Source organism: Nyctibius grandis, chromosome 3 (assembly GCF_013368605.1).
Source record: "Nyctibius grandis isolate bNycGra1 chromosome 3, bNycGra1.pri, whole genome shotgun sequence".
Lineage (NCBI taxonomy): Eukaryota > Metazoa > Chordata > Aves > Nyctibiiformes > Nyctibiidae > Nyctibius > Nyctibius grandis.
This window is the reverse complement of record NC_090660.1, coordinates 80,857,601-80,874,624: the sequence shown is the minus strand read 5'-3', so window position 1 is coordinate 80,874,624 and position 17,024 is coordinate 80,857,601. Positions and strand designations below refer to the sequence as shown.

The following is a 17,024-nucleotide window of genomic DNA, read 5'->3' as shown; positions in this document are numbered from 1 at the left end:
AGATTGCACCACACAGGCTGGGAAGGAGCAGCTGGAGAATGGGCAGGAAGAAGAGGAGAATATGGCATTAGTAAGACTACCTCCAGGAAAAGAACTTCTTCAGAGTTTCTTCTGATTTTTGCAAGTAGCCAGGATCTTGAACACATTTAAATGTCTCTGGGCCGGGACAGTCCCAGTACCAGAAAGTACCTTCTAAAGTGGAGAAGAAAACAGTGTTTTTCAATCCATCAGTAAACAATTGTTGTATTATTTAAATAGCTGATTAAGTAGGTCTTATAAAACAAAATATAAACTCCCATCAGTATGCAGTGATCTTTGCCCTCTCTGTTGAGGGTCTTTCTATAATCACTTGCTTCCATTGGGCTGGTTTTCATTGCTTTGCAGCTTTAATTTCATGGTAGTGCAAGTTCCTGGTTCACATTCTCTTACGCTGCTCTCCAGGTGATTGACCCAATGTTCAGAAAGGCAGCAGTATTTGTACTTTTTTTCCCTGTTTTTTTTTCCTCCTTTTTTAACTTCACTTTGTTCATAATCAAAGCCCATGAATGCATCCATCTTGTAGGAGACATTTTACTATCTGTAGTTCAGCATTTCATGAATGAAATGTACATTACAGTCATAATACTTTGTGCTAAAGGGGAAAGTACACCCAAAACCCTCAGATTATTTGATGAAAAGTAGATATATGTGTTTAATGCCTAAATAAATCCTTTCTGGTAAAAATAAATCCAGGCTAAAACTAATAATGTGGGAGAAACTTAACCCTTTTCACTGGGCTTGGAGAAGCAGTTGATAACCGCTGCAGCTGTTTGACTCCCTTGTTCAGATTAAAAAATAAATTAAAGGAAGGAGGAAGGGAATGAAAGAGCATTTCCTTACCAGGCAGTCACACAAGCTATTGTCTGTGAGCTCCCCGCCCCCATCTCTTTCACGCAGGCACACACACACGCACACAAAAAGCCAGTTTTGTGTCCTTCTGAGCACACAGATGTTCCTCTTGGCATCCCTACAGTATGGATAGGTTTTTTGCAGGCACAGAATGTGAAGCTTCTTTGTTAGAGACAAAGTGTTGCCTGTGGTGGGAATTGCTGCAGTGATGGGAAAGTATCGTAATGTATTGTTGGATTACTGTGTTTTTTTTCCCTAGTAGAGACAGTACTTTAAAGTAGCTTTGAGGGCAGTGAATTGTTTGAGCCAAGCCTGGCTAATAACACTCTCTCCTTGGCAAGCAGTCGTACAAGGTATGGTTGGCATAGTTTGGATGGTCGCGGGGTTTGTCCCAGGCATGTGCAGCGATTCTGCTGTGATGAGTAGAAGTCTTACCAGCCGTATCTGGTGAGCTAACAAAAGTGAAGATAGACTTGTCATACTTTCAGCTCTTCATTTTTTTAACTGTATGAAGATCTGATACGATACATGGCTTCTTCTAAATCCTTATTAGGACATCTGTTCTGGGTTTTCTATATAACGGTTCTAAGAAAACAGCTTAAAATTAGAAACTAATAACATTAAGTGTTTGCCTGAGCTTTCATACTGAAAAGCAAATAGCCCCTTCAAATTGTTTGTTGTGCTACAGCCTGTCAAAGAACATGGTGCTTCTTTGGGCACAGTTGATGACATTGCAAACCTAAAGCTCTGAATCCAGTTCTTCTGTTGTTGATGCTCCTGAGCAAGAGAAACACAGGTCTGTCAGCTGAGGTCTAGATTAAGTTCCTTTTGTCCATATCATGTTATTTTTTATCTCCATTCCTGAAATACGCACAGATTTCGTCATGACTTTAACTCTTTTGGTTGGCAGTTTTATACCCCCATAGTAAATATGTTCTGATGTGACAGGTCTGCTTATGTAGATCCTGTTGAAAGATAGCAGTTTAAGACGGAGAAAATGAGGTATGGCTCCATTTCAAAATGGCTCAAGAAAGAGCTTATAGATTAAAAATTCCTTGAAGAAGCTGCTTGTAGGGAGAATTTGGAGGGGAGACTATGGATGAGAGAGTTATCCAACTCTCTATGATAACCATGAATTATTTGGTTTCTCAATTTGTTGCTATAATGACAGAAACTCTATTCCTTCCTTTTTTGCCCAGGTATTTTTATCTATCTCTAGTTTCCTCACTGTGGAGAAAGGTGTAATGATTTAATTTTCTGTGGGGCTTTCATCTTTCCACATCTAGGAAAAAAAGAACCACGGCCTCATTTGGTATGTGTTTTCTCAGTCCGTGTTTGTGTATCATGTTTAATGAGAACTTAACAGGGTTTCTCTGTCAACCAGAAGACGATAAAGTGGTTATAAAAGAATGCATAAGCCAAACAAGTAGATCAGGAAGATTGTTCTCCTGGTACAATGTCATGGCAGTTGTTGCTAGTTCATTTCCAGGTATTCTGCACATACTGGATGCAGATCTACTGTCATGAATACACCTACTTTTTACTATTTTTAAATAAGCTATTTCCAGCCCTGAGTCCTATTTCTTGTTTGTCTGTCCAGTTTCACTGAATTATTTAGATTATACTTACTCTAAGCTTTTCGCTCTTCTTTCCCTCCTCCTTTTAAAACTATAAGCTTGCTCCTGTTTCTGTATCAGTGTGTCTTGATCAGAATTTCCTTTGGAAACCCTTCCTCCCCTTCTGCTGCCTTTGGTTTCAGGAACCCAGGACACGTTCTGCTGCTGTACCCAGCAGCATGGTTTCTTTCCTAGCTTTCCCTGAAGGTCTCTCCTTATCTACTTCCAATCTGCAACTGCCATTTTTGCCTGCACATCTCTTTTGATATATATCCAACTGTTCATTTCTTCTTTATTGCCTGCAAAACTAAATTTTCTGACATTCCATCTAAGTTCCTTTTGATAGTTATATTCACTGAGAGTCTGTATTTCCTTAACCTCAAGCATTATAGCGTTAAGATAACCCTTGTCATTTCTAATATCTAAATAGTGTCTGGTAATACCTTGTTTCATGCTATTTTGTATGCTTTTTCCCTCCCTTTAGTATTTCTAAAAGCTGCCCTTAGCAGTCTGAGCTCACTCCTGACATTGGCGTGTGCAACAGGTCAGTGGCTTGCTGGGTGAGCTGTTTCACTGTTAACTCCTCGCCCAGACCCACCATGTTCTTCATGGATATTCTTTATATGTTTTTCCTGTTCTGTTTCATGTGTATTGTGAAACACATTTGTTTTAAATCTGAAACACACCTTTTGCAAAACTGCCCATCTCCAGACTCCAGTTAAGATCCCTTGATATTAGTTGTTTTTAGCAGAAAGCGGAACCATCAAATACTGGGTTTTCTCAAAGACAGGTGCATGCCTCATACTCTTCCTTGCCAGTTCCTGAAAATCAAACTGACAATGTCAAACCAGTTGTATTTTTAATGTGCCACTCTCTGGTAAGATTTTCATGTTGTCTCTGAATAGGCTTTTATTAACTGTGAAAGCGATTTGAATGAATAATGCAAGTGCTAGCTTACAAAGAAATGTTCCTGACCAAATCTGAAAATGTCCCTTTTACGGGAGCAGCATGACCTCTTTTTCAGCAAAATGTCTGTTCAGTGTTAGTCCGTATTGTTTATTCATAATGTAAGTAGCTGAGATTGTTCTTGGGGCATTCAGATTAAATGGACACTAACAAGTAATTGAAATGTAAAGAAGTATTACTTGACATACCTTAAAATGGTGGGTATTGTTATTTGGTGTTTATAGGTATATATTCTAGATTTGCACACTCAGTGATGTTTCAAGATGATTTGTGTGCACTGGAAATAGTTTAGGTTTATAATATGTTGTTACAGTGGTGCTTTTTCCCCCACAAGATCCTATTTTATCCTCTTTTAGCTTTGTCAGACTTCGACCAGTGTTGATACTGTCAGATGTTCTTAGTTAAAATCTTGCATTACTTCTTCACTGAGTGTCTTGCAGTTGTCTGACCAATTGGCATATGATGCATGTTATAGACCAACTGTTACATAAATGTGACTTAACTTTTGCCATAGGTGAACAGTAAGAGTGACTGAGCAAGCCAGAGGGCAGATTGTTGGTGCTGTTGTGTGGGCACCAGCAGCCAAAAGGAGAACTGGGGAAAGACATGAGAATAGGGAGGTTCAGGGAAGAGACTGATACTTTTCAGCAGTCCTCCCCCAGCTTTAGTTGATTGATAAAGGGGAACCACATGGTACCTCCAGCTGCTCTTGTCTTAGAGCCCTATCCAGTTCTTCCTCCTTTTCGCTCAAGCCCATCAACTCTCACCAATCCAGTATTCTCCACAGACCTCACCCACATTCTCCAAAGTTTTATTCCTCAACCTGCATCTCCTCCAGACCCCCCTTCCCCCTCCCAGTCTCTCTCTGAGACTGCAAACTGTTAGTGCCCAGCCTTACCCCACCTTTAGCACGTTCCCCATCTCTCCTGTTGGATTCGCGTGCAACTGAGAATTCAAGTATCTGCTTCAGCTGTTCAGCAGCTCTGTTTTCTGTCTGTCTGTATATGCCAGCCGTTACATTGACATGGTTACCAGCACTCAGTGCCGCTGGGTTAGCTGTTCTAGTCTCCCCACCCGTCTTCTGTATCCGCCTCTCCCAAGAGAAGAATGAATCCAATTTATAGCTATGATGGGGTTTAAAGACAACGAAAGGACATGGACAGTACTTACCATCAGCACAGATGGGAGCATCAGAGCAGGGTTAGAAGACATGTCTGCAAAAACCTGGTGGCAGTATGTGAATTATCCTGGTTTGCTGAAGTTTTTCCTGTGTGACAGCTTCTTCAAGCTGTACAAAGCTTGAGGGTTGAGCACCAAGGCTGGGCAGGTTTTTAAATGCGTTGTCATTGTTCCCGTAGCTGGTGTCATTACCCAGACAGTTAGGGGGAGAAACAGTCTTGATTTGAATTTTGATAATAACCATCTCTGGATTATCAAAACCTACTATTTTTAATCCCTTATAAGAGACCTGCCAGGATGGCTGGTGCAAGGGGACTGGAAATGGCTGAGTGAGAAAACTGGGCAGCAGTGCAAGAAAAAAAGATGACTGAACCTGGTTGGTACTGGTGCAAGAAAAACCTGTGATGGGGTAAGAAACTGAAAGGAGAATGAGGTTGGTGGATACATGGGCTGGGACTAGGATAAGTGAGGAGGCAGTAAGTAAGAAAGGACAAGAAAAAAAGGTCTAATAGTTTTTCCTAGGGTCCAACAAGAAAACTGGAAACGCCTGGTCAGGCAGTGAGAGATCAGAGGAGGAGTTGTGATTAGGGAAACAAAGTAAGTGTAGAAAAAGAGTAAAATTTGAGACCACGTGTATTAAGAGGAACACTAGAACAGTATTGTGGAAACTGTGTGAAATTTGGAGGGCTGAAGGTTTAGGACTATGTACATGAAAAGTATCTCACTGAGACAAGGTCCCAGCATGGGAAAGGCAAGGGACAGGAACTGAGATAGAGATCACTTGCAGAAAGACGGACAGAAGAATATGTGCTAGAGCATGCTTTGCATGAGTTTGTTGGGTTTTTTTCACTTGGGTACCTTTTTCTTTCATCTTTTAAGCAGTTTGCCTGGCTTCTGGTGGCCACGAGCGTGAAGGCCTATGGGTTTTTTGATGTTATGTAGTATAATTGGCTAAATTTTTTATATATTTAATTATATAATAATCTTTATTTTTTAGCATTTTATAAGTCACAAAGCAATATTTTAATCAAAATAGTTCATTGCATAGTTTAAACAGCAGAAAATATGTAACAGTTTGTGCTAAAGACTCAGATTTCTTTAATTTGGTTCCTTTAGAGTGATATTTCCTCTCAAGTTAAAGGATATGTTTTACGTTATAGACCGAGAAAGCACCTGGCCGGAATTACTGTATGATGACATAATTTTATATCTGATACAAGTTCTTAGATGACAGGAGCCACCTATTGCAGGTTTCATTTGTCAAAGCTTACCTCACCATACCATGGAGAAAAGGTTATAGCATTCATCTTTGATGTGATATGAAGTACATTTTAAAATATAGATTATTCTGTGGATTTCTTCTCTAAAAAGGGAATGATCCTGTCCCAAAAGTTTTAGTGAATGCAAATTGATTCTTGTGGACACTGTAGCAAAAATTACAGCAAGATTTTTTTAGTTTGTTCTAGTAAATATTGGGTACTTTGTTTTTTGTCCTAATTGAAGGCAAACATGTTACTTTTTAGAAGTTTTTCACAACTAAGAAGTTCTACTGAGAGTCCACATGTCCATACTGAGTGGAACAGAATTAGATTTAAATATTTGGCATCTTTGGCCTTATTTTTTTGCTGTCATAGAAACAAATGTCATTGTTTATTGATATCATTTTAATAGCAGAGCTTGACAGTGTCTTCACAGTGGTTTGCTCAGGGTTTTCCATGACAATCATAAAACAATTCTTGTCAGGCTTTGCATTTACCTTCTTTTAGCTACAGGAATGAAAACTTCCATGTTTCATTCACCTACGTCTGTGCCCCTTTCAGTCGTCTGCCAGTCGTCTCAATAGCCAGCAGCAGAGACACAGGGAAGGGTGACAAGGTCCCTGCACTTGAGTCCCACAGAATGAAGATGCCAAAGCTTGATCAATATGCTATGGGTTTGGGCAGCTCCGTAAGCATAACTGGAGACAATATTTTACCCCCTAATGATGAGGTGTCCCTCAAATTCTGCTGCTCTTACCAGTCTGTTTGGTAGTGTCAGTCCACGCAGTGACCGTGTGTGTGCATGCTTCTGTAAGCTCCAGTTGGCCAGGGGTATTTCCAGGTGCTCCAGAACGGTTTTCACATCTCAGGATCTAGCTAATATCCCCAAATTTAATGGTATTAATTTCAAATTTCTGATTTAGTAGTGGTCAGAGCAAAGTGGGGTTGGTTTTAGACTTCCTCAGGTGCATAAAGTACCTGTTGGTTTTAGTGATGCTTGCTATAGGTTCTACTTAGGCACTGTTGTTCGAAAGCACCAAGGTGACAGTGACTGTTGTTTAAGCTGATGGTTTCATACAGGCTTATAGCATTCTGCTAAATGCTTCCAAGAGTATCTAAATGCTTCCAAGAGTATGAGAGGCTTTTATCTAGCAGACTATCTAGATCTCTGCTTGTATCTAGCATAGTATAGCCTTTGTCCTTGTAAAAGGATGGCTTTGACACGAGGAGCAAAAATATTCTGAAAAATTATTAAGCAGGTGTCACAAACTGCAAATGTTCAGAAGAAATGAGAGCATGTTTGCTTGCTTAGTCTATGGAAAGAGGAAAATAAATTGAATGGGAAACAAATGCAGCTGAAGTGGCAATGAGTCACAAGAAGAAAGATTGCATTTTCTGATGGAATATAACCAGCAACCTTGGAGCATTTTTTGTGAAGTGTTTGATTGCAGAGAACAGGGATGCTTTGAAACTCCTATTTTGAGCATCCATCCTTCATTTGAATGACTGGGTGCTGTGATAATAAATAATGGATGAATAAAATTTAAGCCAGAAGGGACCTTCAGGTCATCTCTCAGGACTTCACTGTACCACGAGACATGACATTTCAGCAGGTTACCTGAACTGAACTAACACATCTGTTTTGACATCTCTTCAGTTGAAGCCATTAATGGCTGAAAAGTCTCAGTGCTTGGAGTTTTTTTCTAGTAGTTCATCAATATTATTGGCAAAATTGTGATTCTTATTTGCATTTGTTGGACTTCAGTTTCCTTCTGTTACATGCTTTTCCCAGATAGATTTAAGTGCCTTTTAATACCACTATTTTCTTTCTGTAAAGGTGTAAACAGCTCAATCTTTTTAATAATTAACAGATCAAGATCTGTACGTGGTTATTCAGTTTTATGCATGTTCTTTCTCCTCCCTTTAATAACGTTTAAAGAAAGGTAGGCAGCAGGATACTGCATACTCCTAATATCTCTCTTACCATCCCATATTCTGCTCTGTGCAGAATTCATGCTGCCTTTCTACTGCCACTTTCCACCGTCTTGCTCGTACACACAAAGCCAGGATTTGGTCTTTTTGTCCCAGCATTGCCTAGGAGCTCTTACTGAGGAGGCTGGGGGGTGTTATGACTGCTGTATCGAGCTGCTGGAAGCAGGATTGTCGTCCCCCTCTTGCTAGATGTGCAACGTGTACCTTGCTGGAAGAAGCCACTTTAGCAAGATGTAGATGACTGTGTAAAACTACGCTGCCTTCAACTTGACAACAATCTGCTAATCTCTGTCTCATCCGTATGTCTTCTGAACAAGAATTTTATGTATACTGGCAATGACTGAGGGCTTGCTGGGAAGTGGTGTGCTCTTGCTGTGCTCCCCTCCTGTAGGGCATCAGAGGGTGGTCTATACAAAAGTCATATAGATCTGTGCCAAGGTAGCTGCGTGAGCTGGCCGTATGGCCTCCCTTTGCTCATAAAGTTGTGACCAACGTGGGCTTGAGCAGCATCTGTGAATGCTTCAAAACATTTTTGAGAAACAAGGTGAATCGTTCCACACACAGCTTCGTCCCACTCCAGCTGCAGTGCTTTGCTGCTGGCTGGGGTCAGTTAGTGGTGGGCTCGCTGCTGGTGTTGCCTTGGGGTTTCAGTCTTACTAGGGAGGAGCTACAGGGTGATTTTGAGTGGATTTGAACGGTGGTGAGAATGGTGAACAAAAAATCTGGAGAAAAAGTGATGGCTGAATTTACTTCATTACCTTTTTTTGTTGTATTTTTTTCTGAGGTTGATAATGTGATGTCTTCCAAATGATAAAAAAGGAAATGAAACCGCTGAGAATGTTAAACTGTTCTGTACTGTGCCCTGTTAAGGCTCTGAAACAAAACCTCATGAATAATAGATCCAAGAAACACACTTGAAATTCTCACAGTACAAAAAAGAAAGACATCGAGACTTCTCATGGCATTCTCTGAGAGTACCATGGCTCACTGTAACCCTGTCTTTGAAGTGTTTTGTATTAATACATTTTGTATGGGAGATAATCTAGGCGTTCCTTTTATTGCAGTTTTTGAAAGCCATCACTAGAATGTGTTGGGAGACGTTAAAGAATAATGATACAAAAAAATGTAAAAAATTCAAATTAAATTCTCCAAATGACAACCTCAGTATAGGGATTAAAAACCAGGTTTAATAGTTGCCTTCCTGCTCCGTTCAGAAGTGCATGTTTATGAGGAGTGAGACAGATGGCACGGAGGAATGAACGATGGGTGAGAGGGGTCACAGCCAGCCCCAGCTAGTTCATTCAGCTTTGCATTGCGCAGGTTATCGTTCCAAAAGAAAGCAATGGAGACTAAAAACCAGTAACAAAACAAAGGGAATATAAGCTAAAATACTCCATTTGTCTCAAAATAGCAGTCCTGTATCTTGATAGTATGAAATAGAAGGTATCTGTGAATGCATTTTTAAAATGAGTGGGAAATACTAGCCAAGGCCCGGTGAGACTCAGTGATTTCTGTAGTTGCATTGTTATTTTTGTAGCACTGTTTTCAGGAATAGAAGGTTTGTTGCTTTAAATTTTAAAATAATAACTTGAGTAGTTTTAATAGAAAAAGGACGGCTTGCTAATTTGTGATCACATGCAGTTTTAAATCTTGGACAGTTTAACAAAAGGCTTTAATGTTTAAACCTGTAATTTAGAGTTTGAATAAAATTCTTGATGTCATGTAGTAATGAGGATGCTTCCTCTACATGTGAAATTGCACACCTGCAAAGCTACTGTCCCATATTCTTGGTAGCAAATGGTATAATTAGGATCAAAAAACTATTTTTAGTTATAGCCTACTTGTTTTTACATGCTCATTGCTTTCCAAGTTAAGGCCAACTGCATCCTGGGCTGCATCAAAAGCAGCGTGGCCAGCAGGTCGAGAGAGGTGATTCTGCCCCTTTACTCCGCTCTCATGAGACCCCACCTGGAGTACTGCATTCAGCTCTGGGGCCCCCAACATAAGAAGGACATGGAGCTGTTGGAGCGAGTCCAGAGGAGGGCCACAAAGATGATCAGAGGGCTGGAGCACCTCTGCTGTGAAGACAGGCTGAGAGAGTTGGGGCTCTTCAGCCTAGAGAAGAGAAGGCTCTGGGGACACCTTCTAGCAGCCTTCCAGTACCTGAAGGGGGCCTACAGGAAAGCGGGAGAGGGACTCTTTACAAGGGCAAGTAGTGACAGGACAAGGGGAGATGGTTTTGAACTGAAAGAGGAGAGATTTAGATTAGATATTAGGAAGAAATTCTTTCCTGTGAGGGTGGTGAGACACTGGAACAGGTTGCCCAGAGAAGTTGTGGCTGCTCCCTCCCTGGCAGTGTTTAAGGCCAGGTTGGATGGGGCTTTGAGCAACGTGGTCTAGAGGAAAGGTGTCCCTGCCTGTGGCAGGGGGGTTGGAACTAGATGATCTTTAAAGTCCCTTCCAACCCGAACCATTCTATGATTCTATGATTAACTCCCTTTGTAAACCTTTTGGTGTAGCCTGAAATGACTTTTAAATTAAAAAAAGAACATTTCCCCCCCCCAGCTTTCTTGAAAGTTAGCAAGAGCTGAAATACGTTGTTCCATATCCTCCCCCTCCAATTTTATTATGTAAAAATATAGAGGGGGGGGGGTTATACATATGTTTTAAGGGGGCATAGTAAAATTACAAGTTTAAAATCTTGACTGACGAGTTTTGGAGGTTTTGGCTGTTTCCTTTATGATGAAGATTTTGAGAGATTTAAAGCTTAAGTGCAAAAGTGAAAGGATTAGGATAGGGACCAACTTGCCATAGAAGGGATATAGTCAGTCAGAAGGAAGCTTCCAAGTTGCTTAATTCTGGAAGTGGACGCTGTGCTATTTATGTGTGTTCAGCAAAGAGGAGACCTACTTTATGTCAGTTAAGACACAGTAGTTTGGTATTTGCATGCAAAGATAAAAGGCCCTACTTTTAATGTACTAAAAGGACATAAACTTTAATTTTTGTATTTGCTTTTAAAGTTTCTTTAAGCAGCACCAGCAAGGCTGTACTGTATGCTTTCTCTGTGCTCTTACATGCTGTGTTATATTGGTGATGTATGGTTGTACAGACTTATGGTTTAAATAAGAAAAAGGATTTTCATCTTGCTTCTTTTCAAATTCTTTTCTGTGACAGTCCAAAAATTACAAGGAGCACTAAAACAATTATTTGGGTTGCCTCCAACTTAACTTAAAGTCATCTTCTGGAAGCAGACGTTTGAGGAACGGTGCGCCTGTACCCGGTGCTTTGCCTACTCCAGAAGAGATGGAAAGAAGCCTGCAAACACTCATTCAAACTAGAGAAAGCTTTTTGGAGCCCATTGATCCTTGGCTGAAGTTCAGGTGAAGGTTTCTCATGGGTGCTTCAGTGGATGCTCTACTGACATTGGCCTGAGACAGGGTTATGGCTCAGCAACATCAGCCGGTGGATTCCCACCTCTGAAGCTGGATGTTAGGCGGAGTCCTTCCATGCAAAACTGGTGTTTCCAAAGGGTTAAAATTGGTAGCTCTTATAAATAAATTCTATATAAGTGGAGAAAGCTTTGACTCTGCTTGCAAAATAATTTTTTAAAGTTCTGTACAATATTCCTATACCTTCCCTTAGGTATGCAACGAAACTACCTTTGTCTCCTTCAGAGTGAATTTAATACTCTTAACTGGCCATAGGAAGTGGTAGGAGGAAAACACGTGCATCGTTGACAAACACAGTTCTTGGGGGTTGGGCGAAGGTTAATGGTTCCTGATGATGGTCATGAGATAGGGTGATCTTGAATACCAGCATTGTTACTTAAAAATAAAGCAAGTCCTTTTGCAAAATGGAGTAGGACGGTTTCTTTCCTTTTACACTGGTGTCCTGTGTCTCCTAGGACACCGTTCCTGACAGTAATAAAATGCCTGCTTTGTTTCTGGGTCCTGCTTCAAGCTTCTGCTTTAACTATAGGATAGTTTTATCTGTTTTAAGGATAAATACCTTTGTGGATAGAATATGCTTCCTATCTGTAGAGCAACCTATCATTTCCTCTTGCTCTAAATGTGGTGGATAGACCACCACTGAATGTTGTGTTCGTGTTTCTACTTTTTCTACATTTTCCACTTCTCTTTTATTCTAAAGTGTTTTAGCTGTAGGGAACATCTGTCACAAACCCAAATGTTTATATTCACACAAATTGGCAGTTGTGTCAGCTCCCTAAAGTGATGTTCTTCAGGATCTCGTTGTGAGCAGATGTGCTGTGACTGGAAAACCACCTTTAATAACTGAGTTAAGTACGATTAAAGTATCTGGAATCTGTTTGAGTTACTGAAGCAGCATTCAAGATTGTGGTGCTTTTTATGAAAATACACTTGCTTAGATTTTGCATTATAAATATATGCTAAAGGCATGTCTGGAAATTTGAGCAAAGTCCTCTGCAGACTATACAATGAGCAATGTCTTTGTAATGCTAAAATGGGGACAGTCATGCTTAAGATTATTGATTTATTATTACATTAGATATATTAATCATGAAAAGTACAGTTTCTTCACAGATTTCCCTCATGGACTTTCCTTGTTCTAAATAGCACATTTAAAGGTTTGATTAGAAAAAATTAGTTTAATTCATTCACTTGCAAAACACTTACTACTGTAGTCTAGCAACCAGCCCAAAAGGAACTGTTGCATGATGAAAGTAATATTTTGTATTCCAGTTACAAAGACGGAACTCAATATCTCTGCTACGCCATGCTGTCTAATAGGGAGAGGACTTATAATTCAATATAAACCTTGTTCAGTTCGATCTTCTGTAGAAAAGTGTTGGACTCTAAAGCCAGTTTTCACAATAGCGTCCTGCTTTTCATTATTGCTGAGCTGCGTTTCCTCTAGGAGAAAGGAGAGAAGTAAAAGGCAGAGGGATTGCTGGTCTTTAAAATTTGTCACAGAACCACTAGTTTTAGTATTAAGTTTTATTAGGTTAAAAACATGTCCTTCATCTTTTTAAAAGCAACACAGAATGTTGTAGTTCACAGATCTGAGTTTAGTGTCACTCAAACTTCGTTTTATGCAGTCTTTTCAGTGACTTTTTCCTCTTGTGTGGCTCTACTCTGTATACTGTTTCCTTCATTTCTACACTATTTGCCTACAGTGTTTTCAGTGCTTTCTTGTCACCCACTTTACCATTTATCCTCTTTTGTATCTTCCCAAGCCTCGTTTTTTCCTCATCATAAGGTGTCAGCTCCCTCTTTTCTGTTTCCATAGACCACTTCTTCCTCTCAGATATCCCCCTCTCCCTCTTCTTTCGCCTTCTTGAAAAAATTAATTTCTCTCTGTCTTTTTTTTTAAAAAAATTTATCTTTTCTCATGCCCCATCCACTTTTCACGCTCATTGATAAAGGCACAAAAGTCTGATCATTTACGCCAAAGATAGTGTTAGGGATCAGGATAACTTTGTGGTTGGATGCTAAGGCAACCCATCTAGCCTGCAGCTGTCAGTAAGGCAAAGGTTGTGTTCATGCTACAGAATTTTCTGTGGATTTATCCCGTATACACAAGTGGATAAAATCACTAGTCAGCTGGTTCAGCTGTTGGCTGCTGGAAGGAGTGAGGAGCTTTCCTCTTCATTCCCCTTCTTATCTCAAAACATCCTGACTTCTTTGGAGAGCTTTCTCTTTTAAATAAGTGTAACAAATCCTGGAAAATACCATCCATTTTTAAGATCTTATCCATAGTCTTTTAATTTTGTTTTTCCTTTGTCTTATTCCTCTGAAATGTTGCATGTTAGCTTTCATGAATTACTATAATCAGTTGTGAAACTGTTCTGTTTTGAAATGCAAATATTTCGCATAGGACAGGGCAGAATTGATCTTTTCCAGCTATTCAGGTAACAACCTCACATAGCTGTTCTGTCTTTGGTAGCTGTGCTGTACTCTTCACCACAACAGTGTTTACTTGCATTTTGGGCAGAGGAAGGACTTCAGTTTCCCGTTTTTAAGAAAGTGTGCAGTATTTCCACTGTGTTGATTTATGCAGATCATCACAGGGTTCATTGGGACGAGTGCTGACAGAAACCTTGCTCGCCGAAGTACCCAACGTAGCTACTTGTTCAGAGTGGAGGTACCAAATGATCTTCCTTTGCTGTTTGTAACATAACTGAGTATACTACCCAGGACTGACGAAGCGCCACAGGAAATTAATATAAGATACAATTGACAGAAAATGGAAAAAACCATGCAAGTCCAGCATCTTTTCCAAATGTTTAGTTTTCCAAAAGGATCTTGGTTTGATGTACTGAAGAAGGTTGAAACCCGATTCAGTTTTGCTCCATGCTAGCAAACAGTTTTCACCCAGGCTGAAGGTGAAAATGAGCAAGGTGGAAATTCATTCAACTAGACTTCCCTGTTACATTTTCTCCGGTCTGTAACTGGAGAATGTTTCAAACTTTCTTTTGCTTTTGCTCAAGGTAGTCAAGCTTGAGGCATCTTCAGCTCTTTATGCTTTGACTAGAAAAAAAAAGGGTATGGCTTGAACTTTCAAAAGAAGAGTAATTCTCAGGTTTATTACAGAATCACAGAATCACACAGAATCACAGAATGTTAGGGATTGGAAGGGACCTCAAAAGATCATCTAGTCCAATCCCCCTGCCGGAGCAGGATTACCTAGACCATATCACACAGGAACGCGTCCAGGCGGGTTTTGAATGTCTCCAGAGAAGGAGACTCCACAACCTCTCTGGGCAGCCTGTTCCAGTGTTCGGTCACCCTCACCGTAAAGAAGTTTTTCCTCATATTTATGCGGAACCTCCTGTGTTCCAGCTTGCACCCATTGCCCCTTGTCCTGTCAAGGGATGTCACTGAGAAGAGCCTGGCTCCATCCTCTTGACACTTGCCCTTTCCATATTTAGAAACATTAATGAGGTCACCCCTCAGTCTCCTCTTCTCCAAGCTAAAGAGACCCAGCTCCCTCAGCCTCTCCTCATAAGGGAGATGTTCCACTCCCTTAATCATCTTCGTGGCTCTGCGCTGGACTCTCTCTAGCAGTTCCCTGTCCTTCTTGAACTGAGGGGCCCAGAACTGGACACAATATTCCAGATGCGGCCTCACCAGGGCAGAGTAGAGGGGGAGGAGAACCTCTCTCGATCTGCTAACCACACCCCTTCTAATACACCCCAGGATGCCATTGGTCTTCTTGGCCACAAGGGCACACTGTTGGCTCATGGTCATCCTGCTGTCCACTAGGACCCCCAGGTCCCTTTCCCCTACGCTGATCTCCAACAGGTCTGCCCCCAACTTGTACTGGTACATGGGGTTGTTCTTGCCCAGATGCAGGACTCTACACTTGCCCTTGTTATATCTCATTAAATTTCTCCCCGCCCAACTCTCCAGCCTGTCCAGGTCTCTCTGAATGGCTGCGCAGCCTTCCGGTGTGTCAGCCACTCCTCCCAGTTTTGTGTCATCAGCGAACTTGCTGACAGTGCACTCTATTCCCTCATCCAAGTCATTAATGAATATATTGAATAGAACTGGTCCCAGTACCGACCCTTGAGGGACTCCGCTAGACACAGGCCTCCAACTGGACTCTGTCCCATTGACCACCACTCTCTGGCTTCTTTCCTTCAGCCAGTTCACAATTCACCTCACTACCCGATCATCCAGACCACACTTCCCCAGTTTAGCTGCGAGGATGCTGTGGGAGACCGTGTCAAACGCTTTATTGCTGGACTTTGATCAGTAGCTCTGCAGGTGTGTTATGAAAGATGCTAGTGTTTCAAAAATCTCTGCTAATTTGGCATGGCCATCTTGACACGGTGTCTGTTTTTAAAACATGTTGAACACTGGCATCTTCTGATTTAAAAGGAAACAGAAAGAAAAAAAAAAAGAGCATAAAACAAGAAAACCCAACTCTGTAGGCAGAATGTTTCATTACAATAGTTGTGGGGTTTCTTTTTAATTATATGTAGTAAAAAACTTGCAGATGATACCCACTCTTTGGAGGGGGGGATAAGACAAGAAAAGTTCCCTCGCCCAAGGCCCAGAGTTGGAAGTATAAACCATAGTTAGCTGGCATCATACTTTTTTGATAATAGCAATGTCATCAGTGATCTAATGATGACTTGTCCTCCCCTTTAATGATATATTGTCCTGCAGATAATTGTGTGCCTGATAACAGATGATACAGTAAAATATTTTGATGGAAGACACAAACAGTTTCCTATATAATAAACTGCTTTTGTGTAGAGCCTGCATTCCCTCAGCAGGATCTGGTGGTGTCTGCTCTTCCATGAGTAGGATTGTATCAACAGAGGCTGGCTCTGTGGTGTTACAGAGCATGTCCCAGCAGTTTTAGTGCTGATGCATTACAACAGTGTTGGACTTCCATTGCAGCACGTTGTCTTCTATGGGGCTGCTACTTCGGTCCGCGGATGGGAGGGCAGCCTTAGGAGATGCAAGGCTGTTGCTTAACAAAACTTACCTTCTTCCTCATCTCCCCTTTTCTTCACAGAAAATATCAGCGAGGAACCCGAGTACGCCTGAAACTGCTGGATCTTGAACTCACATCTAGGTTCTTGGGTGCAACAACTGATACAACATTGCTGGAAGCTGATGCGGTGCTTTTAGGGCTCATGGAAAGCAAGCAAACAAAGCAAAAAGAGTAAATCTCATGTAAATTAATGCACTTGGTGCTCTCTAGCAAATTATACAAATGAAATGTTTCCTTAGGAAATAAATTAAAAGTTTCTGTCTGCTTGGTTATGTAAATAATGAGATCAATAAAAGACAATAAGCACATCGTACCTGATTCTTGCTCCATTTTTATTCACTTATCTTTCTAGCTCTTTGCCATTAGATTTAAATGTGAAAGGTTAGCTGAGCTTCTGTAGGTAATATTAGTTGAATGTTTGCATATCTTGTATAAAGAATTCCAGGGTTCGTCTTTCCATCCCAAAGGCATGTTGATCAAAGCCATTGTACTTCCATGGAGGAAGTCCAAAGCTTGCTCTCATGGTGCTTCTTCCAGTACAATGTTTTGTACAGAACAATGTCAGGGGTTCCTGATTTCCAAGTTGCAGTGCAGAATGTTTACTGCAGATACTGGTTTTAATCTCTGTCATAATACA

At 40.8% G+C, this 17,024-nt stretch overlaps 1 protein-coding gene across 1 annotated transcript in view; it reads left to right on the top strand.

Moving 5' to 3' along the window:
• TPD52 (tumor protein D52) overlaps nt 1-16,700 on the top strand; it is a 138,171-nt gene extending 121,471 nt beyond the window's left edge. Inside the window, 1 exon segment of the mRNA XM_068396339.1 lies at nt 16,409-16,700. Within this exon segment, the coding sequence (XP_068252440.1) occupies nt 16,409-16,562 (154 nt within the window). The 3' untranslated portion in view covers nt 16,563-16,700.
• Nucleotides 16,701-17,024: the final 324 nt, after the last annotated feature.